General features: G+C 40.5%; 1 protein-coding gene across 6 annotated transcripts in view; it reads left to right on the top strand.

Moving 5' to 3' along the window:
• The window catches only part of PTPDC1 (protein tyrosine phosphatase domain containing 1), a 1,141,579-nt gene extending 1,114,681 nt beyond the window's left edge, over nucleotides 1–26,898 (top strand). For all 6 annotated transcript variants that reach the window (XM_044078123.1, XM_044078118.1, XM_044078120.1 and 3 more), the window contains 2 exons: nucleotides 8,857–8,967; nucleotides 26,336–26,898. In XM_044078123.1, the coding sequence (XP_043934058.1) occupies nucleotides 8,857–8,967; nucleotides 26,336–26,467 (243 nt within the window). In that variant the 3' untranslated portion in view covers nucleotides 26,468–26,898. The remainder of the gene's footprint in view (nucleotides 1–8,856; nucleotides 8,968–26,335) is intronic.
• Nucleotides 26,899–27,908: the final 1,010 nt, after the last annotated feature.

The raw sequence follows: 27,908 nt of genomic DNA, 5'->3' as shown, positions 1-27,908 counted from the left end.
TCCGGTGCTCACTGGAATGCCACCATCTTGGAACCTCCACGAATTTGATTTTGAATTCGAAGGAGACATCTTTATGGTTGGACCTTATCAGGGAGCATGATATATTGTGAGTGAGTGCAGCATTCTCCCGTAATTGTCAGCAAAGGTCCAGAATGTTGAAGCCTCTAGTAGATGTAATCACAATCTGGTCATGAGTGTTTGTATTTACAAAGTCCGGGAATTTCTTGCCGGTAGCTCTGAGGCAGTGTAGGATTCCCAGTCTATAGAGGGGTAATTAAAGTCTCGTATGAGTAGGGTCTTAGGTTGGATGGTAAGTGTCTGCAGTAGGTCCAAGTATGCATTGTGAGCTTTTTTGGACATGTAGGGTGGCCTGTTGCTGGCTAGAATATGGTACAGGATTTTGTCTATGGTGATCCGCACATGGAGGAACTCCAGCACATCATCCTGTTTGTCCACCTTGGGGGTATGCTTGTTATTGATGTATATTGAAACACCTCCACATTTTCCCCTTGTCTTGTGGTTTAGAAGTGTGGAAGGCACTGAGACTTTGCACTGCCGGGGTACTCTCCGATACTTTAAATCATGTCTTGGTAACTGCACAGATGTCTGTATTCCTGAGTGTGAGGAGGGCTTGGAGAGAGTTTAGTTTTTTATTTAGGCTCCTGGCATTGAGCAGTAACACCTTGAGGTTCTGTTGAGTTGATTTTGCTATGTCTGTAGGTTTGTCAGTTTGCCATTGCCTAAAAAAGGCATTATGGAGTGGATAGAGTTTTAGCCAGTATCGAAGGCCTAAAGGGGAAAAGTGTAGACCATCCTTGGCAAAGCAATATGGTCTGTTGCCTGTGTTCTCCCAAGCTGATGAATATTGAATCCCCTTAGAATTGCACCAGAAAGGCAGCCAGTTGTTGAAATCAGTAATTTTTTGCTCATATTGTGGCATCACCCTCTGTGATGGTATTATGCTGCTCAGTGCTAGGCTCATACCAGCCTGAGACACAGTCTGAAAGCTCCATAATGTCTCTCTTCATATAGTCCTGGGAGGTACATCTCAGATCATTTACACCAACGTGGACTTTGATGTAATCATACTGTACTTGTGGTGTAATGACTTTAGCGCATGCGTGATTTGATAGATCCTAGCTCCAGGTAAGTAACTAACAGTTAACTTCTCCTTGTTCAGCCTGGTTAATGGGGCATCAGTACATCTTAAAATGGAGTCCCCTATGATGACAGTCCTGGGAAGTGTGTCAGCTTGCCTTAGGGACTTAGTATTTGGGGCTCCTCTGAGAGTGACAGTATGAGTTGTTTTTTTCTAAGTGCCTTTGGGTTTGTTGAGGCATAGCTTTGACAATGGGTGGACTAGGTGATCTTTGTTGTTTAGGAAAATTGCTTTTAAGTGCCTCGGCATACATTTGTGTGTGTGTGGGTTGTGTGCTATATGAGGTGGGTGTTGTGTGTGTGGATTTGACAACCTGATGTGGACCTCTTATATACTGTGTTTCAATCTTTAAGGATTAAGTGGTTGTCAGTAAACATGAGACAATTGCTACACTGTCTCAAGATGCCTGTGTTCCACCAATCTGGCTACAGAGAAGTTAGGAAATTGCATATCCATACTGAGTCCTTTGATTTGTTGATATGCTGATAAGTGCACACATGCCCTTCCACTTAGAACCATATTTGTGTTTAGTATTTTTTTTTTTTTTGTAAGCAGGCAAAGTGGTCTGCCTGTCTGTCTGTCTCACATGCACTCACTCACTCACTCACACATGCATGCACGAACGCACACACACACACACACACACACACACACATACATATTATGCTTGTGCCTTCTTGTGTCCACCAGGGTTTATTTGATTAGTTTTACTTTCATGGTAGCTTAGAGGTAAGACTACAGCTGTACATTTATTTTATTTATTTATTTTACATTTGTTGACCGGGATAGTCCGACTAGATCGATGTCCATTTTCAGCGGAGGCCAAGGGAGATAAGCTCCAAAGCATACAAATACATTAACTAACTAATAAGACATAAATGCCTGTATGATATTTCCAAAAAATACATTAAATAACTATTAAGACAATTATTACATGAATGGAATTTGCAAAAAATACGTAAGCAAACATGACATAGACATGATCACAGATTAGAAGATTCACCTGCTTATAGTCAGGAGAGAATTAACAATAGTTGGTTAACAAGATTATTTACATTCATGTTGTGAGTTTAGCCAGGCTTGATGCAGTGGCAAAGCCAGTGTAATGCCATATGTTGTTTGAGTTTAGTTTTAAATTGGCCTAAGGAGGAGAGCAACGTAATGTCAGCTGGAAGTAAGTTCCAGACTCTGCCTGCAGAGTTGGCAAAGAGGGCATCACCAGCTGCATTGTTAGGTTTGATTGTATGAATTAGTAGTTTGTTCGAGGATCGGAGCAGTCTTGGATTGTTATTGGGGGTGATAATATTTCTAAGGTCTGGTGTATAATCTGGGTTATAGAGGATTTTGTTAGCCATGATCAGCAGGTTATATTGGATAAGACTGGGAAGTTCTAGCCACCCAAGCTCTTTAAGGTGGGTTCTAAAAGGCAGGCCTGTGGCAAACCTGGCAATGTGATTGTAACAGGTTGAGAGTCTATTGAGTGCAGATTTGTTTAGATTGGAGAGAAGGGTGGAGACATATAAAAGTGTTACAGTGATATGTGTTTAAATTCCTAAACAGGAGTAGTAGAGGGATGGATACAGATGGAATAAATGTGGCTACTTCGACTGAAATAGTTATTCTTCAGTATAGCAGCTGACCATGTGGAAGGGGAAAGAAAACATTGTGACAGTGGCATTTCTAAGTATGTCTGTATGTTAAAAAATAATGGCTAGGCTTTTGTGCTACTGGCCACTGATGCTTTTTCTTACAATCTAGATTAAGTTTCCCTAAATGTTACAGTGTCTTATTACTTTGTAAATTCAGGTATGTACTAATGTTCTTCCTTAGATCATTGTTGCAGTATTCCAAACTGCTGGGTTATCTTGCCAGATAACCTGGACATCTGGCCAGGGTTCCAAAAGTAAAACCTTTTTTTATAGACCCATAAGTCTGACATGTGACCTAAGGCCATGGACATAAAGGTACATAAGTGGACTTATGAGCATAGTACCTTCGACTATCTCGCTGCCAGTCCAAATGCATGTGTTGCACCAGTTGGTCTGTTCTATGTGTGGTTATTGGTACCGTTTGCTTACACTAGTTCAAATAAGTGCCCTGTTGGGGAACCTTCCTTGACTTTTCTGAGTATTGTTAGTGTTTGTTACTTTATTAGACATCAGCCATGAGAGGAAAGTGTGATTGTGGTAGGCAGATTCCCTACAAGGATATCCACTTTCAGTGACTCTTCTGCTTAGGAGAAGAACATAATTATATGAATGGTACTATTTGCCAGTCCTTCATTCTGAAAACCTTAAGGACTACACTTTCTTCCCTGAAAATTTATTTGGAAGCCCAGCTCCTTAAGTGCCCCACCCAGAATAATATGGTGGACCCTTCCACCCAGCTGTCCTGCCTATCACAAAACAGAACTTTTTGAATCCTAGGCCCGACATTATGCCTGCCCAGTCGGACTTAAAACGTACCCACGATATGCCCTACACTTTCTCAGATACCCAGCACCACAACTGAGGTACACAAGTCCAAAACGACAGGTTATCGAGAATGGTAAGACGGGAGGAACCCCATATAATCATTTCTGAAGACCCTGAAGGTATTCTGCAAATTTTAGTTGGAGAGGAAATACTGGGGACTCTTATTGAGGTACATCAGGGGGCAGAACCCCCACTTATTGTGAAAGCAGACTTCACACATAAAAGAAAAAAAAAACAGAAAACCAAAAATGTTTCCTGTACTCAGACACCCAAGGAAAAGGAATGGATGGGTTTTCCCAGGGCCTGTTTAAGGATAGTGGCACTCAAGCCATCATCTTTTACATCTTCTGCCCCTAGTTTTACTACACTTCAAAAGACACATCTAGTATCTTCTTCTGAAGATGATGAGCCAGTGTCATACCCTGATGAGAAGTCTTCGGCCTACTCTTCTCAGATCCATTCTCCAAGCCAAGTGGCATATCATGATAGATTCCCTGGTTTTGGAACCTTCATTTTGCGAATGTGAATTCAAACAGATTTCTGATATGCAAAAGGGATATATATTATAATCTTTTAGAAGTAGGCACTCTCCACCTATCCTAGAGGTCTTTCTCAATGCCTTTGCATCTGCTTCCATTGTTCTGATTCTCAGCCACCAGCGCCAAAAAGGCCTGACAGATTTTACAAAATGCCCGAAGATTTTAAGTTTCTATGCAAGAATCACTTGGAGGATCCTTCTATTTTTCCATGGCTACAGACAAGCCCTCAAAAACTCCTAGCAGCTGCCAGTGCCTCCAGCAGAACAATGTATAGACTAGGAAGGAAGGTATATATCTCTTCTACTACTCTAGGCTTTAGGGCCCTGGACTATCAGACCCAAATGACTAAATATTTCCTGTTTATCTTGGGGAATTTATGTAAAATTCTGGCTTCTATGGAAGGGTCAGCCAATAAGCAACAGCTCATGTCTGTGGTGGCTCTGTCCTCTCAGTTGGCTAAGCAGAGTATCAAATGCAGCTATGATGCAGTGGGGGCTACCTGCAGAGCAGCTGATGCAGGTTCTGTTATCAGAAGTATGCATGGCTATGCTCTCATTCCTTTCCTGAAGACATCAAAGCCAAGCTATTAGATTACCCTTTGAACAGGGATACTTTATTTGGTTCTGATGCAGCCAGTCTTTAAAACATTACAAGAACAGGAGAACATAATAAAAGACTGCAGACAAATTTTAATTACTTTGGTTCCCAGATACCAGAGAAAGTATCCTCCAGTGCACACATCCTTTGCCCATAGGGAATTTTGGCCCCCTCATAAGATGCCCTGGAAAAGATTTCAAGACAAACCAGACAGGGACTCTAAATCTGGGAGGCCTCCCTACCCAAACAATTTTGCCTGATTACTCTCATTTTGCTCCCTCCTCCTTCATTGCCCCTGTCCAAAAGACTCAACTCACCTATCGAAAACTGGCAGCCCATTACCACAGACAAATGGGTCCTCTCCATTATTCAACATGGCTACAGGATGACTTGGAAAGAAATCTGTCCATTCAAGGGGTAACTCCTCCACCTCCAAATCAGAAAAAACTTTCATTCTTTCTCCCGTCATTCAAGACTTACTCAAGCAAGGCACAATAGAACTTATGCCACAACAGTACCTGAGGAAAAGGGTTCTAGTCAGGACTTTTCCTTGTTCCAAGAAAAGGAGAGTGGAGACCTATACTGCATCTGTCCACTCTCAACACTTTCCTTAAGTTCCCCTCATTCATGATGTTGTCTCTCCAGACTCTTGTACCTTTCATATTTCTACAAGCCTTTCTGGGGTCATTGGATCTAAAGGATGCCTACCTCCACATCTCAACTCACCTTACTTTTAGGGAATTATTGATGTTCTCAGCTTATTTGTCACATTTTCATTTCTTTGCTTTGCCTTTTGGACTTTCTACACCACCTGGGGTTTTCACAAAATGTGCGGGTCCTGTCACAGCTTTCTGCAGAACTCAGGGAATTTAAATATTCCTGTAGTAGATGACCTTTTAATGCAGGCACCCTCTCCACAGATTCTTGTACTTTATCTCAGCTTCACCTTGTCCCTTTTCTAAAGTCTGAGGTTCGCAGTCAACTTTAAGAAATCCACACTAGAACCAGCCAAAGACCTGATCTTTTTGGGCTGCAGACTAGACAGCAAGCTCAAGCAGTCTTTTCTGCCTCTAGCCAAGGTGCACAATCTATCCAGTGACTTCCATTTGCTCCTGGCCTTCTAAACTTGCCCTGCAAGAAAAAGATCCTCAGGGCACTAGATTAATGGCTGCAAACATACTTGTGCTCCCCTTTGCCAGATTTCATATGAGAAAGATCTGGCAGTACCTGAAATCCATCTACAGCCAGCATTCTCTTCTTTTAGACACTCAAGATTCCTCTTCTCCCCTGCTTACGGGATGAAATTCAGTGGTGCATATCACAGGAAAACCTCAACCCAGGCCTGCCTTTAAAGGTGTAGACACCACAACAGGAGTTGCTCACAGATGCCTCAGATTTTGCATGGGGGCCTGTTCAGGGCCAATGGCCATCAAATCTAAGGTTAGAGCACATCAACCTGAAAGAAATGAGGGCCTTAATTGAGGCTCTGAAGGTCTTTTTCCACTCCTGGGCCCCAGGACCACTCAGAATTTTCAAAGATAACACCACAGTCATGTGGTACATAAACAAGTGCGGGGGGGGGGGGGGATATCTTATCAGCTATGCAGACTAGTTCTTATGGTGTGACATCAGACCGTGAAAGCAAACCTGTCCCTCCAAGCTGTTTACATTCCCCTGCAGGAAATTGTCCTGACAGATTTTGTATGCAGATCAAGGAAAGACGCTCACGAATGGATGTAAAACAGGGAGGTCTTCCTAGACATAGTCCACAAATGGGGTGTCCCACAGATAAATCTATTTGCCTCCATCCACAGTAAACAATGTTCTGTCAGTCTGTCTCTCTTGCACCAGAGCTCTTTATCATCAAGTATGCAGAACAGACACCATGTCTTTTAATTGAAAGAGAGGTTTCTGTCTGCCTTTCCTCTACTTCCACTGCCCACCAAAGGTCTTGCCAAAGATCCAGAGAGACAAGACAGATATCTTACTAGTGACCCCCTTTTGGCCAGGGAAGTATTGGTTCCTCTTTTTTTTACCACTGAGGCAGAAGCTATCATCACAAGTTACTTCACGTGGTGGTCTTGCTCACACAACACAAGGGTTCACTTCTTCACCCCAACCTGTCATCTCTCAAGTTGACACTCTGGATGATAGAATTCTGATCCCTTTTGGACACCAGTTTTCTTTGGACATGCTACAGGTCCTCCAGGAGGCAAGGAAGGCTGCTGCTCTGATGTTTTATATAGCTAAATAGAAACAATCCTCTGTTTGGTGTCAAACTGATGAACTGGACCCTGTTCTAACTAGTGTCCACAGTGTCCTGTCTTACTTGTGTGAGTTTTTAAAAGCTGGCCTGGCATACTTCTTAATCAAGGCACATCTCTTAACCATTTTGGCCTGCTTACCTGTCAATCCTCCATGTTTGTCTAAGCTAGTAGCAAAACAGTTTTCGAAAGGTGCACTTCACCTTAAACCTCCAAGAAGAGCTGTTCCACCTTCTTGGGACCTCAACTTAGTTCTTGAAAAATTAACTCTTCCCCCTTTTCAACCAACAACTTCTGCCTGTCTCAAATTCTGTACTTGTAAAACTATGCTACTAGGAGCCCTTACCTCAGCTGGAGGAGTCTCTGAGCTCCAGGCCCTGATTGCATCCCCTCCCTTCCTTATTTTCCATAAGTATAGAGTGCCTTTGAAGGTCAACCCCTCCTTTATTACTAGTGTTAAATAAGCTGTCACTCAATCAAGCCATCTCCCTACTTTCTTTCCTAATCCACAGAACAAGGGAGCAAAACTCCTGCACTCACTGGATGTCTGTAGAGCACTCAGATTTAATTTGGACAAGACTAAGTTAACGTAAGACTGACCAGCTGTTTCTTTCCTTCCAAGAATCCTAACTTCTTAACCCTGTTTTAAAACAAACTATTGCTGACTACATTTCTAGGTCTATTTCCCTTTGTTACATTCACCATGACAAATTTCTGCCTTCTGTAGTGATAGCACATTCTTCTAAGGCAGTTGCCTCATCTGGTGCCTTTTACAAGGGGTAGACTCTAGAGCTATCCTAAAAGCAGCCATTTGGTGCATAATTTTACCAGGCATTACAGGGTCAATGCCTTTGCGAAATCCAGAGCTGCCTTCACCAGATCAGACCTCTTGGGACTGCTTGACAGTTCTCCCATTTCTTAGTCAGCCACCCTTTACTCTGCCTAACCTTTGGGAATCATCCAGCAGTTAGGAATACTGCAATAGTGATCTAAGGAGGGACATAGTACAGTTGTGTAAGAACTTATCGTAAGAGTAGATGTCCTTCTCATCACTAATGCAGTATTCCTTTTCACCCTGCCATCCCTTTTTCTACCTTTCCTTACCTCTTTTCATGGACCAAAGGGGAGCCATTCTCTGCTTTATATTCTCCTAGCTGACCAATTGCTATAGTATCCGCAGGTATCTATAGGCTTCCTTAGTTGGACATAGTCTGAGGTTTTACACTTATATACCCTTATGCCCACGGGCTTAGGTCATATGCTGGACATATGACTCTATGGAAGGTTTTTGCTTTGGTACCCTTGCTGGATATTATCCGCGGTGGTGCAGCGGTAGCATTGTTGCCTCACAGCAAGAGGTTCATCCCGTTCAATTCTCAGCTAGTGTGCGGGGAGTGCCTTCTGTGTGGAGTCTGCATGTCCTCCCTGCGGGTCGAGTGGCGTTCTGAAAGACATGCGTGAATGGGCTTGCCTTCGTTGAAGGTTGGGCGTCGAGCTGGCAACTCGGCACTGTGAAAATTTACTGCCAATCATTAGCGGACCGGCGTTCCACTGTGGCGACCCCTAACCAGAAAAAGCTGAAGGACAACAACAACAACCCTAGCTGGATATTCAGTTTGTCTGGTGGGATAACCTAACAGTTTGGAATACAGTAAGATGTCTGCTGTTCAACAGTGCTTTTTTTTCATGTATTTTCACTTGCATTCTTGTGTTATTTCTTACAAGAAACTAAAATTATTATAATACAGCATGGTTTACTTAAATGATGGGGGTTGGTTTTCTGTTTTCCTCATTAAATCAAATACTGTTTTTTTTTCTATCAGAGTCAACATCAAACAATACTTTGCATTTTAAACTGCCTAGCCAGTTTGCAGGAGATACCAGCTGATGTGGAAGATGCATTTTTCACAAATGCTATACATTGTTTCACCATGGTAAGTAATGGTATAAACTTGATATCAACTAACCTTATCCATAGAAGTCCATATTTTAATATTAAATGTGGAGGTGCAAGGAGACATCTAAACGAAGAATAATTGACAAAGGTAATATGCTTGCCAAGTAACCATATTGTATGGATCAGATGTATATTATCCAGTAACCACTCACAATGTAAGGGAGTTAACTCAAATGGTTGCAGTTTTGCTGTAATCACTTTTGGGCAAGACTGTTGGATGAATGTCACTGAAGAAATCTTTTGCAGCAGGCAATTTTAAGAAATCTTTCTTTTTATATGTGAGTGGTTTTTTGTGGGGTGGCCACGGTGTTGCAGCAGTTAGCGTTGCCGCCTCACAGTGAGAGGTTCTCCGGTTTGATCCTCGGCTGGGGTACCTTCTGTGTGGAGTCTGTATGCCCTCCCTGTGGTCACGTGGTGTGCTCCGGTTTCCTCCCACATCCCAAAGACATGCTGTAGGTGGATTGGACACTCTAAATTGGCCCTAGGTGTGAGTGTGTGCATGTGTGTGCCTTCTGTGGAAGGTTGGGCGCCGGGCTGGCAACTCAACACCATAAAACTCCACTGCCAATCATGAGCGGACAGGTGATCCGCTGTGGCGACCCCTAACCGGGAAAAGCCGAAAAAAGAAGAAGAATATGTGTGTGGTTTTCTATTGAGGCTTTTTGAGGTAAAAGGGGATCAATGATAACTATGCTGCTTAATTATGCCTTGTTATGTGTTAAGGTGAGTAGTCCTTAAAATACTTATATTTTTGTTAATTAAGATGTCCAACTTCACAGTGCCCATTTTCAGAGGAGGTCTGGGGTGGAAAATTCCTCAAGTTACACTGACAAGGTATAAGACAGAGACACACCAGTGCAAAATAAGAAGGTCATTAGCCGTCTAAAGACAGTCATGTTGTAAACAGCCATGCAGCTTTCGTTAAAAGAATACATTCGTTAAACTACTACTTAGGTTAATTCAGCCATGCTGTAGATTCAGCAGAAAACATCTGTTTTTAGAGGGTGCATCTGGTGTTTGTATTATTTCTGTAATTTTGTCACAGGCAAAGGCAGCATCTGTTACAGAGAAAACTAAGATTTTTGCAGGTTGATGTGTGCCTACAGCTGTGACAACCTTAGAGAAGGAAGAACAGTTTACCAGGTATCAATAGTGCTCTACATTTGCCCAGTCTCATCATCATCCCCTTTTTCCCCATTTTTTTCTACACGGCAGTCAGCGTATCTTGTCAGCAGTCAACCACCTCTCTCAATTCATTGCCACTTTCCTACCTTCTTTGACAGTCTGATATGACTGTTACTAGTATCTCATGCAGTGCATCCATCCTTCGGATGGATGTCCTCATAGTTTTGTTTTATATTGCCTTCTGGTTGCCTGTCCCAAATCTTTACCAGATCATCTCCTGCTTTCCTGCACATGTTCCAGAACCACCATATTCTGTTTTCTTTGACCTTCCCTGCAGTTGGAGCTACTCTGACTTAAGCTGTGATGTCATCATTTTTTCATCTATCCCACAGTATTCATCCCACCACCCAATCTCAGAAACCTCATGTCCATCACCTCTAGCTTCCTCAGCTGCTTTATTTTCACTGCCCAAGTTTCTGTGCCATACAGAAGTGAGCTTCACACCACTGTTTTGTACATTTTACTTTTGTCACACACTACTCCTGACAGTGTTGGCCATTTGGCTGCAGTACCTCTGATTCTAGCTTTGACCTTTGACTTCCTCAATCAAATGCCCTTCTCCTCAACCATCCTTCCAAGAGACTTGAAGCTGTTAACTCATCCCACTATTTCCCTTCATCTCAATTTTCAGCATCTTCTGATGTCCCGTGTTTGCTGCCATGACAGCTGTCTTGTCTGCACTCAGTTTCATCCCATTCCTGTCATTTGAGGACGTTCCTGTGCAGAGTCTGCTTTTAATGCCATATCATCCACATAGGATCATAGAAGATTACTAGGCTAATGGCTCTGGAGCCCTTACAAGCATAGCCAAGAGTTTATCACCAAAAAAGAACCCTCAATCAGCACCTGTCACCCCTGTCATTGAGAGAGACAAGTGGAACCCCTGAGACAAATTTGTGATTGCTCATCCACTCATCAAGGTTGCGCTTGAACAGGGTCAGCAACGTACTTTGTTTGACGTGTATGGGGAGTCTGTTCCTGAGATGGGGCAGCCTCTGGGAGACAAATCTGTCTCTCCAGCAGGTTTTGTTAATGTCATATATTAGATTTTAAGCCTTTTGATCAGATACTACTTGAGGAGTTAGACTTACAGATATGGAGCATCTGTAGTAGAGCAGGGTCTGCGATTGCCTTGTAAGAAAAACACAGATCACCTCTGAGCAATCTGTGCGATGCAGAGTAGAGTGATAGTGATTTGAGCCCATCCACATAGGACATGTGTTGGAGGCCATGGATTCTCTTTGTGAGATATTTCTGTGGCCTTTCCAGTTGGTGCAGATGTTTGGAGAGGTACATACCAAACGGGGCGTTGTACTCAATTATTGGCCTAATGAGGGAGGAGTACAGAGAGGTAATAACCTACTTTTTCTGGATGCAATCCCTTTACTTATGAGATGAACCAAGTAAAAGGCTTTTTTACCACTGCCGCTACATGATGGTCAAATGTGAGATTGTTGTCAGCTTGTATTCCCAGGTCTCTCACCACAGGTTGTGTGCTTAAGGGGTTGCCGCTAATGTGGTAATCAGTAGGGGCTATGTTTTTGCCGAATGGTATGATAATAAATATTTTTGCATTTAACTTAGGGCTATGACTTTGGCACCAGTCATTTGTTGCTGTGAGACCCTCTTGAAGTATGTTAACATAATTTGGGGAGTCAATGACAGCACTCAACTTACAATTCTCTGCAAACTTTGTCAGCCACAGGCCTTTTGTCTTTGCCTGGACTTCTGAGAAATAGATGCCAAACAATAGGGGTTCCAGGACAGATTCCTGGGGGACACCACTAGTGACAGGTCTGCTGTCTGAGGTAGTGGTACCTATTTTGATCTTGTGGGTCCTATCAGTGAGCCAGTTGGCCACCCACCTGATGAGATAGGGATTTACTCCAAGTTCTGTTAGGTTTTCAATGATGCCTGAATGGGGGATTGTGTCAAAGGCTTTGGCCAAGTCAAGGTAAGCTGTATGCACTGACTTTCCCTAATCTAGTGCCTTGGTGACAGTCTCAAAAAAGTTAACCAGGTTCAGCAGGCAAGATCTGCCTTTGATGAGTCCAAACTGGGTGGGGTCAAGTGCTTGGAGATTGCCTGTGTCCTTGTTTATGAGGTCCATAATAGTACACTCCATGGCCTTGCAGATCAGATTTGTCAAGCTAATGGGGCGATAGTTTCCAGGGTCAGTAGTGGCACCACTTTTGTGCAAAGGGATGACAATGACAATTCTCCACTCTGCAGGAATGAAGCCTGTACTTAGGTTGTGGTTGAATAGGGTGCTAAATGGCAAGGCTAGTTCTTGCTAGAGATGTTGCAGAATACAGCCTGGGATACTATCATGTCCCATGGAAGCTGTGTTCTTTGCCTTGGATAGGAATTTTAACACTTGATCTATGGAGATGTGAGGTGCGGGACAAGTATCGGGGATGTCGAATGGGCCTTAGGAGGGACAGGGGTGAAGTTTGCGCTGAACCTGTCTGCCAGCAGGTTGGCTAAGTCAGCAGGATCAATGTAAGTGGTACTGTTAAGAACTAATTCGGAACAAACCTGGGCTTTACCATGGAGGATTCTGACATAACTGAAAAAGGCTTTGTGGTTAGCCTTTGTTTCGGAGGCTAGTTTTGATTCATATAATTGGCTTTGGAGGTTTTCACTAGTGATCTAATTTGCTTGTTGAGGCTAAGAAGGGAGTTTTTCCAATTGGAAATTTGTGCCTTTTTACCATTGGACAACAGTTTCTTCCTTTTGTTGTAAAGCCTGTTGGTAGAGGATGTCCACCACATAGGTTTGTGTTTCCTTGAGGTGCAGGTTTTAGTTCTGTTGGGTATGGCTGAGTCCATGCAGTTGTACAGGTGCTTGTATACTGCACTGGCATACTGTTCAGCATATTTGTCTGCATCCTCTGAGGGGGGCGGTGGTGGAAGCTACCGATACCCTCCCTTAGAAGGTTGTAGTCAGTTTTTTGAGAAGTTTTTTCACCTGGTTACAGATGGGTGGGGGTTGGGCAGGATAGACACTTCGAATGAGACAGACCGATGGTCTGATCTCACCAGGGAAGAACTTACTATGGGGGTGGTGCAGCAGTCACCTATGTTGGTGAGAACCAAGTCTAGAATGCTATCTTCCCTTACATACAGCACCTTTGTTGATGTGTCCCCATGAGCTGTTTTCTAATGCAGTTCGTGACCAGTATGGCAGCAGTAGGCTCACAGCTGAATCCAGATGCACACCCACTTCCCCTGGTAAATCCTTCTGTGAGTCTGAATGCTGTTTGTACCATTTGGTCCTTATGTATAGCCTGCACTAATTCTACTAGTGTTTCCCGGACTTTGAACTATCACAAGACTGCCCAAATCAGCTTTCTTGGGACCTTGTCATATGCGTTCTTCAAGTGTAGGAATGATCAGGTGGATTCTTTTCTCATCTGAAGCTTCTGCTCCACTATCTGTCTCACTGCAAACACTGTGCTGCATTCTGATCTAAATCTAAATTGCTAATTTCCCATCTTAATGTCTACTACTCTGCCTACTTGTTTCTCAATCACTTTTATGAAGTATGATTGGAGTGTCATACCTCAGTACTGCCCACAGTTGTGAATATTCTCATTTGTTCTTTTACAGTGGTAGTAGAATGCTTATTCACCAGTCATCTGGGGTAAACCTTTCTCTCCACATTGCTATGAGTACCCTCAGGAGCCATTTCTCCCCTTACTTGCTCAGCATATAGATTATATCTGCTATGACTTTACTTGGGTTTGCTGCTTTCCTGACTTTGTTTTTCTTACTTCTTCTAAGGTGTGTTCATCATCTTTCATCATAGGCTGTGTTTGGGACATTACAGCTTCTATAGTTTTTTCTATATTCAGAAGCTACTGGAAGGACACATTCTGTCTGCTTTTGATCTCTTTTATATTGGTGAGCAAGATGTTGCTGGCAACCCTTATGAATGGCATATGATGACTGTCTCCTTTATCTTTCTGTCTTTTCCTTACAACCTGATAGTGATTCTTTGTACCATCTGTGGAATGACTTTCAAGAAGCTGAAAGATCATCTGTGATGCCTTGTTCTTTGCTATTGCAACTGCTGTTTTAGCCTCTTTGTTAGTTAACCAGTATTCATTCTTAGGTTGGTTTGTCTTTTGTATTTCCCACTTTTCCTACACTCTTTCTTTCTTTGATGACTTTTTGGACTAATCCAATCCGCTACAAGCTATCTTTATTTACCTTATCTCCATACCCATTTTGGCTGCATATCTCTTCTATAGTCTGCTGTTTTGAGATGCTGCTATTCTTCCTCAATTACACCTATTCCCCCTTCTTTCTGTTAGAACCCAGTTATTTCCTTGTACTCTTGTGCTTTTGCTCCAGTCAATTTCAAGGTCTTCAACCTAATGCCTGTTGACCTTAGGGCCTTCTCTAACCTCAGATCTCTTCCAACTGACTCTGGCCACAGTGGTTTATGCTGTGGCCTGACTGTTTGGCTGGAGTGACTTTGCAGTCTTGAATTCTGTTTAATAAATCTGCAAGAAAGTTTGTGTGTGTGTGTGTGTCTGTGTCTGTGTCTGTGTGTGTGTTGTGACGAAAGGAGGTACTGCCAGCACAGCCAGCTGGAATTTTGTAAAAACCTTGTATGTCATTTGTGAATATCAAGTCAATTTACACAAGTTGCTTGTGTTACAAATGTATTAAAACTGTATGTTGTGTATATCTAACTGCTCCATACAGATGTTTGTGTTGAAAAGGTATTTGTAAAGTGCTGTGTTTAAGATGTGTCCACAGTGTGCCCTACCGGAAGGGAACAGAAATGTATATGCATTATTGTAACTGGTATATAATTTAACAGTGGAAACTGGAATACAGTGGGTTAACCTCAGTCCAGTAAACTTTAAAAAAATATTGAAATTAAATCACTTTATAGGCTACGCCATAAAGAGGCTATCTCTCAAGTTTTAAATGCAGCTACAAACACAAAGTCTGTACTAGGAAGCTTTCTGTATTGTCTTTGGTGTGAACTAATTAATAGTGTAGAAGCATAAAGGAAAGTAATTGTTTTATGACTTTCAGCATCTGCCAAAGATCTGAGCAAAAGCTCTCGTATGAGTATTTTTACAGGTAGACGCTAAACGCTACCAGCTGCCAGCAATGGGGGTTTTGGCCTGGGAACTAGAAGTCAGATGACCAGAAATTATGTCATTCTGCAGTCTATCCCAGCAATATTTTAGATACTATTTTGAGAAGTCTGTTAGTTAGACAGAGCATTCTGAATTCTGTCTTGGACCTGACAACAATAAGAACCATTCACCACATCTGCCTTGCTCTAATAGTAAGTTACTAAGGAATAGTATAATTCTCTTAGATTCAATCAGGGATATAGTGAAGCTTAGTTTAGATTTTGTGTTTCTTTATTTGAGTGAGCCTGTACCGCAACGTTGTTTTAAATATTTGCTCTGGTTTTGAACTCTGATGTCACTGTGAATATATATTTAGTATTGTTTTGTTCTTTTATTATTAAATATATTTAAACTTTTCATTGTGGCTGATATGTGTAGAGATATTTAAGTTTTGAGAGTACTTGCATATTTATTTGGTGACACTATGTGGGCCACTCCTAATAGCCTTGCTCTTGGTCAAGCTACTGTTTATACTAGTATTAATACTACACAGTAAAATTGGACACCCTTTGTTAAGGGCCCTAAAGTAGCTGATAATGAGTGACTGGTGGCAATAAAAACTACCTTATAGTCTGGGCAGAAGTGGGCATAGCTAGTAAACCTGTGCCAGCCTTTCCAAGGTGTGTGTGTGTGTGTGTGTGTGTGTGTGTGTGTGTGTGTGTGTGTGTGTGTGTGTGTGTGTGTGTGTGTGTGTGTGTGTGTGTGTGTGTGTATGTGTATGTAATGTAAAGAAAAATCAAACCTGTCTGTGTGCTAAGCAGGGACACGAAGCACTGGTTGGACAGAGATGGTGATGAAGATCTTGGCTTGGTCACTCAGCTGAGGTCTCAACAATATAGCTGTGCCAGTGGGGAGTCTATTGAGGATCTGGAGAAAGAGGGAGAAACCAGTCCCGGTGGTCTGTGTGTGCTCTTAATTGAAATTGCACTTGATGCAGAGAGCTGCATCTGGAAATATTGTGTGTGTACCTGTTATCCTCCCAGTGAACATCCCCCACTGTTGCCAATGGTGAGGACTGAGGCTCCTTGGTTGGCAGTGGTGGGTCATCACATCTCATCTGCATGGGTTGCAGAGAGGAAATTGCTAGCAAGTTACATCAGGACCTCCATTTACTTCAGTCCTAACCAGTAGAAAGTATGACACCTAGATGGTGCTGTACATATCCAGTGCTCTCTCCAGCACCCTGTTAACCCAGCACGTGTTTAGTTTGTAAGCTCATAGGTATATACTAGGCTAATGACCATAAGAGCCATTTTAAGCCTAACCATTTATTCCAAATCTAGCCAACAAGTTTGGTGCCATTGGGTATTTTTAGGGGTATGTGTAATTTCGAGCATGTGTGGTCAAACATCTACAGCTTGCCTCTATCCATTAGAAACATAGGTGACAAACCAGTGGTGAATTTTTGATTTCCCATCCACTGGTCCAGGTTATGCTTGAATAGAGTTAGGGAAGAACTTCACATGGGTAGAAAGCCTGTTCTGGAGAAGGGGTGTTCTCAGAGACACATACCTATACAACTAGCATGTCTTATTTATGTTGCAAGCAAGGTTCATGTCTCTAGATTGGGTAGCTCTAATTCTGTTTGTTTTGCAGATATGCAAAAGGTCAATCAGAGCAGGATCCTGGAATGCTTTGTATGTCAAACAGATCACCCCTCAACAGCGTAGGAGACAGAGTATAGGGATAAGCCTTTGAGGCGATCTGCATAGAACATGTTGTTATATGTCCTGTATCCTTTTTGTGAGGAATGTATATGGACATTGCAGTTGTTACATTTGCCTGGTCAGGTACGTACTGAAGGGAGGGCACTGTATTCAGTGACTGGTCTGATGAGGGTTGAGTACAGTGGAACAGTGACTTCCTTGGTCCTAGATGCCTTACTCTTGTTTATAAATTGAGAAACATAGAGTGATTTCCTAACTCTGTTAGACACATGTTGGTTGAAAGCTAGGTTACTGTCTACGTAGGTCCCCAAATCCCTGACTACTGGGGTGTTTTCAGTAAGGTAGTATCCTGGAGTAGCTGACTTCCCAAAGGGTATTATTATGCATTTCTTGGTATTGAGTTTTAAACTGTATCTATGGCATCAGTTATTTGTCTGTATTTGCCCTTCCTGGAAGATGTTAGTGTTTTGGGGGGATTCTGTGACTGCTCCCAGTTTGCAGTCATCTGCAAACTTGGTCAGCCAGAGGCCTTTGACTTTGGCCTTGACTTCTGAGAAGTAGATGCCAAAAAGTAGAGTATCCAGCACTAAGCCCTTAGGGACTCAACTAGTGACAAGCCTATTTGTGGAGGTGGACTTTCCTATCCTAACTTCTTGTGTCCTATCAGAGAGTCATCTGGCAATCCAACGTGTAACATAAGGTTTAATGCTTAATTCTCTGAAGTTTGTTTATAATGTCTGAATAGGGTACTGTATCAAATGCCTTGGCCAGGTCAAGGTAGGCTGAATGGACTATTTTGCCCTCATCCATTGCCTTGGAGACCTTTTCAAAGACATTTGCCAGAATGATTAGGCATGATCTTCCCTTGATAAAACTGGATCCAGTTTCTGGAGGTTTCCAGTGTTATAATTAATCATTTCCATGGCTTTGCATGTGAGACTAGTCAGACGAATGGATCTGTAATTTCCGGGGTCTGTAGAAAGTCCATCCTTATGCAGAGGGATTACTATTGCAGTTCTCCAGTCACGTGGCATGAAGCCTGACTGGGGGCTGTGGTTAAATAGTGACTCCAGTGATCCTGGATAAGTAGTGTTTCATGCTATTTAGGAGGCATCCTGGGGTATTATCAGTGCCCATCGATGCAGTTTTCTTGTCCTTGGAGAGTGCATTTAGGACATGTTCCCTAGATATGGTTGGAGGGGTCAATGGTATTTCTTGAAAGGTAAGCGGGTAAAATTGGAGCTGAATTTGTCATCCAGTAGATTTGCTGTTTCTTCTGCATCCATGTAGTTGGCTTCATTCACAATTAGCTGCACATTATTGAGTCCAGTCTTTGAGGCTGTGGACATAGCTAAAGAAATCCTTGTGGTTGTCCTTGGCCTGGGAAGCTATTTTTCCTCAAATTTGGCTTTGTTAGACCTGATTTGCTCTCTGAGTTGTTTGTTTAGTTTGATGAGAGAGGTTTGTCTTGTTGGCTGTTGTATTCCTGGACTTTTGCTATGCCATTCTTCCTTATGTTGCATGGCCTATTGATGTTTGGATTCCACCAGGGTGGCTTCTTTTTTGAATTTGTTTGACCTTATTTCTGGTAGGCACAGCTGTCTCTATGCATTTATTAACATGATTGTATAGTAAAAATATTATACAGATCTAGCTGCACATCTGTAGCTGAACCTTCAGTATGCAGTGGTTTTCATGTAGTATATGACCCAGCAAAGTGGTACATTCCCACCCTTGAACCCTCATGTAGAGGTATTGTAGAAAACAACTCTAGTAACTCATGGATATCTGCAGTCCTGAAGCATAGAGGCTGCATTCTGAAACATCAGATATTCCCCAAGAGACCTGTGCCCCAATAAAGTTCTGAAGGGAGCTGGGAAATGGCAAGGCATTCTTTAATATTAATCACCAGCCACCACATGAGTGTAGTATTTATATTTTTGTGTGTACATACCCATTCTACATTGGCATTTAGACATCAAGGCTGAGGACAGTTAGGCCGCTTGAATGCCTCTTTTAGCACTTTATGTGTAATGGTGTGGACTGTTGGTCATTACTGTTTGGTCATTGGCTTGTGTCTCGAGATGCAGTTGATTTATTAATTGAGTGATTGACTTAACATATTACAAGACAAAACACAAGTGAAAGCACTTAATGTATGTTAGAAGATGGGCTAAAATGCTAATATGGCAAGAGTAATTATTTTCCAGTAAAACCGTTAATACTAAAGATTTTCATAGTATTTGGTTTTATACAGACCCACCTAAAAATTATGCTTTATGGATCTCTTGAATAAAGACTCAGAGTCACATGTCTGTATCAGTGTAGCTAATTTCACAGGACCATTGCAGAGTGAACAAAATCTGCCTGAACTCTCCAGCCAAGTCCTAGTAACATCCATTAGCCCTTCTTCTGATGACCTAATAAGTCTACGTAAAACCACATGAAGCCACAGCGGTTAGAATGCAGAATGAAAATTTTAATGCTTCTGGTACCTCGGCTAATGCCTTCAGGGAATACTTTGCATCAACAAAGCAGTCAATTTTATGCACACAATGAACCAATTAAAACCAATACAAGTGTTCCAAATGATTCCCCACCAACAAACCTAAAAAGACAGTGCATATCCCACAAAATGGAAATTAAGTAAATTCAACACATTGCACTTCAAAATTATGTATTAGGTATTAAAATTGACCTCCAAATTCATACCACGAGGGTATGCTGTTGCATAATTTATAATACATCTGGTCTCTAACTGCATTAATTTCTATAAAAGGGAAAGAGGGGAAATGTAAGAAGAAATTATGCCCCTTGTTGGGGTCATGGAGAAATTGTAACACTGAATTTGGGACATTGAATCCTGATGTATCATAATTATATTGTTAAAAATTGCACACCGTTAAATGTGGATGAGAACTTGAATATAGTAAATCTGACTGATTTAGTGCTAAGTGATGAGGCTAAGCCTGTTTTATTGAGAGGGACAAAATTCGTTCCTACTCCTTTGCCTTCATCAGTAGACCTCCTTTTGGAAGTTAAAAGCTTTTGTAGAAAGCTCCACTTAAGAGCACATTTTATGAACAAATGTACCAATAGTGCAATGAATATTTCGGATGAGCTTGAAGGGGACAGTTCTTTATTGGACGTCTGTTTATGAAAATGTTTTGTATGATATTTATGATGATAATGATACATGTTCTAATGATGACAGTTCTGAGTTTGAGTATTTGACTGGTTATGGGAGATTGTTTGTACCAAATGTGCCTTATCTTAGTACCTTTATTCCTCCCAAAACTTCAGTGGTGATTAATACCTTTGAAATGGTGCTTTGCAAGCAAGTTGCAAAGTTCATGAAAGGAACAAAGCATTTTAATTTGAGTAGGGAGGAATGGATAGCCTTGAACGGATTGCGTATGTTAAATGACAAGTATGTGTTTACTCAAGCTGACAAAGGGGGAAATTGTGTGATCATGTCCAGAAATTATTATAATAAAATGGCCAGGGATTTATTGTCTGATAATAACATTTATCAGAAGCTCCCTTTGATGGAATTCAACTCTTTGTTGTTGGATCTTTTAGAAAGAGGAGAGTGACTGGGTTTTTTTACTCATCCTGATGTGAAGAGGTTATATATTAGGTATCCAAAAAATGCCAAGTTCTTTGTTATTCCAAAGATTCACAAGAATTTGAGAAAAACCCCAGGGAGGCTTATAGTATCTGATGTGGGGGCTTATTTACAGAATGTGAGCATATTTTTGGATTCCCAGTTAAAAATTTACCTCCAGAGAGTACCATCTCGTATCAAAAACACCAAGGAGTTGTTGGACTGTGTGGGGGGGCATTGAATGGCAGAACGACTTCTATTGGGCTTGTGTGGACATTAAGTCATTGTATACCACTATTAACATCAGATGGGGGTTAGAGGCTGTTACCAAGATGTTAGGGGAAGGGCATCACACTACCGTCATTATTCAGTTGTTAGAGTTTTCTCTTACTCACAATTATTTTGTTTTGACAATGAATATTTCTTGCAAAAAGAAGGCACTGCAATGGGTGCTTCATTTGCTCCCTCTTATGCTATTTTGTTCATGGTACATTTTGAAAATGTATTTTATTCCACTGAATTTTTTTCTAGGAAAGTCATGATGTATAAATGATACATAGATTATTTAATATTTATGTGTGAGGGCCTTCCAAGAGATTTTGATTTATTTATGGAAGAACTGAATAGAAATGTTTGTGGTTTAGAATTCACATACAGGATACATAGGTATGAGATGCAGTTTCTTGATGTTGAGTTATATGTGGGTTCAAATGGTAAGGTGCATTTTAAACCATTTCATTAGGTCACCGCTGTGAACAATTTCTTGCATGCTAGCAATTCACATCCATTACATTTGATCAAGTCATTGCCATATGGGGAGTTCAAATGCACTTTTAATAATACATCTGAGAAACCCAGTTGTTGTTTGAGTTTAGTAGTCAGACGTAAATTGTCAAGCAGATAGTTTCCTTTAAATTTTATATATGAGGCTGAGGACAAGGTTAATGGAGAGAAAGGCTGTTTCAGTGTAGATCACTCTAGTAAACAGGCAAGAGGGATGTGAGGGTCATACATGATAAGTTTAGTAGGTACCCTGTAGAACGTGGAGATGCCCTGTATTTCATTAGTGTATTTTCCCCCTTTTCTGTTATTGTTAGGGATTTAGTTAGTAATTTATGGCCTATCATTAGTGAGGATGAAACCCTGTCTAGACATTTTCCTGATAAAATAATATTCTCCTATAGGAGGTTTTTTTAACCTAAAGGAGTTGTTAAATTTAAGAAAAGGGAGAAAGAAGAATAGTGAGGTGGGATCTGCTTTGTTAATGCAAGGTATTCCCTGAAGACATTAGCCGAGGTACCCGAAGCATTAAAATTTTCATTCTGCAGTCTAACCTCTGTGACTTTGTGTGGTTTTACTTAGTTTACTTCTTCTAGTATTGTTTCATGTTTGCGTTGACCTAATTGGTCTAGCCAGAATGTAATGCATCAGAAGTGCTTTCAAAGAGGCAAGACACAGATTGTGTGTGCAGGGTTCCAGAAGCACTGACTTTTGTGAGAATATTTGCTTCTATAAGATCTTAAAGATAGACTTGGCAGCAACTGGAAGCGAGTACAGCTACAGCAGAGTTGTAATGTAGGTGAGTTTAAGGTGCATGTCTGTGGCAGAGGAATGTATGTAATTGCCAGGATCATTTTTAAATTGCCACCAGGCATCAGATTGTAGTCAGTGTGGTAAATACTAGACCACTTAAGTATTTTACTATCTGACTATTTCCAGACACTGTCAGGTTCCTGGGATGATCCGCTGAAACATCAGAATCTGTTAGTAAATCTGAACTGTTTGGTTTCACTGGATTCTAAAAGTGTGGTACATTAGACTCTAGGATATTTTCCCGGTAGTAGGTATTTGAGGGTTTGAAATGAGCACTGCCAAGGATGGTTTGTTTCTAGAACCAGGTTGAAGGAGGATTGCGTAGTTAGTTTTGTAGGTGCTGTGATGCCCCTACACTGGCCCAGTAATCAAGGAGCCTCAATCTTCACCACTGGCAGCAGTGAGGGACGTAAACAATGGGAGGATGAGAAATACACGCACAGTAAAGTACAATTTCCCTTAAGAGCATACAGAGATCACAGTCAGTCTGGGGCTGGTTTCTCCCTCTTTCTCCAGATCCCCAGTAAAACTCCCCACTGGCACAGTTATAGGATTAAGATCTCAGCTGAGGGGTCAAGCCAAGACCTCCTGCACCCTCTCTGTCCAACCAGTGCTTCATGTCCCTGCCCGAGTAGCTGACACACACACTTTGAGATTTGATTTATATACAAACACACAGACACACCTGGAGAAGGCTGGCACAGATTTAATAGCTATGCCCCCTTCTGCCCAGACTATAAGGTAGTTATCACTGCCACCAACCCCTACCTATCATGTACTGTAACGGCCCTTACAAAGGGTGACCAATCTTACTGTGTAAAGTTACTATTATCCAAATGGTAAGTGTGACCAAGGCCAAAGCTATTTAGGAGTGGCCTGTACAGTGTCACCAAATACATATGCAAGTACCCTAAGAGCTTAAATATCTCTCAACAAACCAGCCACAATTAAAAGGTTTAAATATATTTAATAATAAATAAACGAACAAAACAATATTCAATAACAAACACAGTCACTTCAGAGTTCAGAATCACAGGAAATATTTTAAAACAACATTGCAGGACAGTCTCAAATAAATACAGAATACATCTAAACTAATCTTTACTATATTCCTATCTATCTCTAAAATAAATTACTTTTCCCTGGTTACTTACTGTTACCAGGCTAAATGCAGATGATGATGAATGGATGTTTCTAGGTCCAAGACAGGATACAGAATGCACAGTCTTTCTCTGAGAGAGTTCTTAAATTACTATCAAACATTACTGCTGGGTCAACTTGAATGACATCACTCTTTGTCACCTGCCTTCAGTTCCTAGGCTAACAGATACCGACGGAATTTTATCATCTCTATGTGAGAAGTACATATCTCTCAGATGTGCAGCTGCTAGGAAGCAATAAAACACTTTACATTTTAAACCTAGTAATTATAATTACTCTAAGGACAATAGAACAACTTCTAGCTCTAGACATTGTGTCTGCTTGCCGCATTGAAACTGAGAGATAACACAATCGTAAAACATTTTGATTCCAACTTATTTTCTTGAAGTTTTGCAAGTTAAGTCTGTATGTTCCAGCTTCTACTATTAAAACATACATTTTCACAAGTATATAGTGTATAGACATTTCTGCTCTTTTCCAGAAGGGTACACTGTGGTTACATTCTTGAAGCTCAGTACATAACATACAGTTCTGTATAAATCATAACAATATTCACAAATGAAAAATAATTATTTACAAAATTCCAGTTAGCTAGGCTGACAACATCACAGTTGCACAAGCTTGAAGGTAACTATGGACCAGCACATTGGAGGCACTCTGAAGAGACAGGACTATATATTCCCAATCACACAGTTTTGCCTCCATGGTTTTCTTTTGTATAAGGTTATCACTTGAAGAATGACCTGTACTGCCCATGATGCTGTCCAACATAGAACTGCATCCATAAGAATGTAGAAGTCCTCATTCACTCCAGTGGAGCTCAGTTAGTTTGCACTTTAACTTCCAATGGGAGGAATCTAAGCCTTTTGAAAGAATAAAATTATGTCCTCCCATTTCAAGCAAATGTTCATATCTCTGGAACCATAGGTGTTATGAAAGAAGTATACATGGCAATCCCTTCAGCACAAACGATTGTTATAGTGGTAGTATTCTTTAAGTTCTAGGTCTTAAACTGAATTTTATAAGTCACAATAAACACAGTAACCATTACATTTGTTATATTTAGAAAACATCTTAATAGCTCAGCAACCTCTCAAGTTATGTACATACTGTTGGCAACATTTAATCATCTAGCTGAGAGCATTCATCACAGGCTAATGAGTTCTGTCTGTGTTACTTGGTTGTTATTTAGAAAAATGTGAAAATTATATCTATATAAATTAACGCCATAAAAACAACAGCTAGAGTGGCTAGAACTGCCCAGCTTAATTCAGTTCAATCAACTCTTAATGGCGCACAAAAGTTTGTACCACCCTGAGGATACCCCCTCACTTAAAAATATTATTAAGCCATATAGCAATCTAAGATCCCCACAGTCAGCCGATAAACTACTGGTCCAAACCCACAAAGCTAATAACTCTGCTGGTGAATCCCTGTTTGCCAATTTCATTGGCAAAACCTGGAATTTGTTGCCAAACTATATAACCCTACAATCCTCCAAAAGTCTCTTCAAAAAAACCTCAAACGTATCTCAGAGTGAATTGGCTATGCCCATGTACCAACCCTGATTAAGTTATAAACTAAAAGCATATTCTGCAATTATCATAACTTGTAACTACATCACCAAGCTCTGTTTCCAATCTGATGTCTCTTACTTTTAATTGTCTGTCCATGACAATTGTAAGTCCCTACTAGGGAACAGTACTAACCCATCGTATGTAATCACTTTGTTTTTATAATTGTTTGCTAACTTCTGCATAATCTAAGTAAGTTTGTCTTTGTGGAGCTTTTCTCCGCGGGCCTCCGCTGAAAATGGACATGTATCCAGTCTGACTATCCCGGTAAACAAATGTAAAATAAATAAATAAAATAAATAAATAATATCTCTTTACCTGCACTAGACAGAGGTCAAATATTAATCCAGTTGAGTTTGCTATTGTGTAAGCTTTAAGATGAAATCTTTTAAAACCTTGTACATAGCATGGTTTTGGGATTATTGATGCAAATACGAACAAGCAACATTTGACAGCTAGAGGCATCAGTAGGAGTTAACTGCGGATGCACCTGGAGGCATCACTCAGATGTAATGAGTTAAGGGATACAGGCCTTGTCTGTACCATTGTGTTGTTGGGTTACTGATGCATTTTGAGAGCATCGCTGAACTCTGGGTTCCTTAGCACCATTTGTGTTTTGAATAAAAGCCTCTTAGTCATCTTTTATCCATGTCAGAGGAGAAACAGGGCTAAAATAATCTGCTCCACCCTTCTCTAGGATCCAGTATGTTAAATTAAGATTTTTTTAATCCAGTGGCAACTTGTATCTAATGTTATTGATTATGTAAATATAAAAGCAGACTTGATTATTAAGTACATAGTGAAAAGTACACTGACGTTTGTTGAAGTAATTCAGAAGACCCAGCTATGTCTTCATACATTCAGTATCAGTATTTGTCTCAAAAATGTTCAGTTCACCATTAAAGTACAGGTATGCATTTCAGCTTGTGCCTCTGTAAAATTCTCCCAGTAGATGATGCATTTTAAGTAGTTTTTTTTTATTTCTGAGATTTACAACACACTGTAGTGGACTGTATTTTAATAAAATGTCTCAAGTAACATTCAGAAGTACTGAGTTTGTAGTTTATTTGCTTGCAGAATGGCACACTGACCATGTTGACACATCATGATGGGGCACATAGCATAGGAGGTTTTCTTTTTAGTGTTACACAATTTTTGAAAGGCCTGATGCTTTACTATATGACATACAGCATTTGATGGACCACATATGAAGTATAGTGGACAGGCTTTTTCATTGCATTTTAAAATCAGTAATGTAACTGTATGGTCTACATTATATGTTATGTGTATGTTAAGCATATTTATAGTATATATTTAATGTGGAAGTAGAATTTATACTAATTTTAGTGTTGTGTCACTTTTAAAATGTTATTTCTTTTTCTCTCTCTTTTATCCAGAGGAGCTACAATTCTGAAAATGGTCCAGTGGTGTACAACAATGTAAAATCAGTACTGAGGCCCATCTTAGAAGAAAAGAGAAGACAAATAATGACTAAAAGAAAAGAGAAAACAATTAAAGACTATAACTGAAAGTGTGTCTGTTTACAGAGTACCTTAAGCTAAACCCCTGAAATGACATTTTCTTTCTGTGTTTACTTGCCACTACAAACCTGACTTGCTAAGTTGTAATAAAATATTAGACAAACTGTGATAAAAGTGCATTCGTGGATCATAGTCATATTTATGAGGATGGTGGAATAGATAGCTGCTGCCATTTGAGTTTTGCCATAGAATGTTTACAGTACAATGTGTGTGTGTACATCGACAATGATTTGTTTAATCAGCAACTGTGTATTTATTGAGTCTGAAGTATGTGTTTACCTGTTAAATGTACAACTTGTTTTAAAATGTTAATATGTACTTACTGAGTCTGAAGTACGTGTACCTGTTAAATGTAGCCCTTGTTTAAAAACATTAATATTTGTGTTTGAAATTAATACTATAAAAGTGCCATATTATAACTATTGGCTTTTTTCTTTTGTACCATGTTAGAGTAACAAGTGTCTTTGTTTATACTGTTGTTTCTAGACAAAGAAGAATAACTTGTCTATATAAATGTAAATTAAAATACCAGTGCAACAGATGATAAATGGTGCAGGAAAGAAATGCAACTGTTCTGAATGGTTATGAAAATCTTTTCTTCCAGCTAAGATTTCTAATTCCACACTTAAGCAGATGCTTTGTATGGTCATATTGGCTTATTTATAGCAATGGCCTGTTGTGCTTTGCCGTCTACTGTGTAATTCTATTACACTGCTTTACCTGATCATTGGCATTTCTTTTTACTGAAACTGGCAAATTTTGCTTTGACTGATCCTCAGTAGTGGGTTGAAACTTCAGTATTCGCTGCAGTGCCCTGTCTTAACTCTTACGGGTGTGCATTCTTAGTTTCATGTATGGCATTCCTATACTAGGTTTAGGGGGCATAAACACCCTGATACACTCCCACGTCTTCACTGTCATCTGCACTGTGCATGTTTACTTCATTTGGAAAGCTGCTGCATTTAATGCCTAAGTAACATAGGTTGTATTAAGTGTAACAACTCCAATCACATAATTATAGAGGGCAACCACATATGCTACTGTTATTTTCTAAGATTGGAGCACAGTGTTATAGTTGTCACTTTTAAACACTTCATTTCCATGACCAAGCATTGGTAACTGGCATACGTCTCAAGTGCTATGATTTAATCTTAACACTATGATTTTGACCTCAGATTTTACTTTGCTCCTCTTAAATTTACTGACTTTCATTCTCATAAAGATAGACCTGTTCAAAGGTGTATACATTACTAAATAACTGAAATATGCCTATACAAAGATTAATTATCACAAACTGTATATGATGTAGTGTCTAAAAAACAACTATTTCAAAACAAACTGCTTCTGTTTAGGACCATCAGCTATGATTTTTCAAAGACTGCAACACTAAGATTTTTAATGTAAAGAGGTTGATTGGTATGGTGAACTG

Source organism: Protopterus annectens, chromosome 7.part0 (genome assembly GCF_019279795.1).
Source record: "Protopterus annectens isolate FY-2018-M chromosome 7.part0, PAN1.0, whole genome shotgun sequence".
Lineage (NCBI taxonomy): Eukaryota > Metazoa > Chordata > Ceratodontiformes > Protopteridae > Protopterus > Protopterus annectens.
The sequence above is the reverse complement of the archived record's forward strand: the minus strand, read 5'-3'. Positions and strand labels throughout refer to the sequence as shown.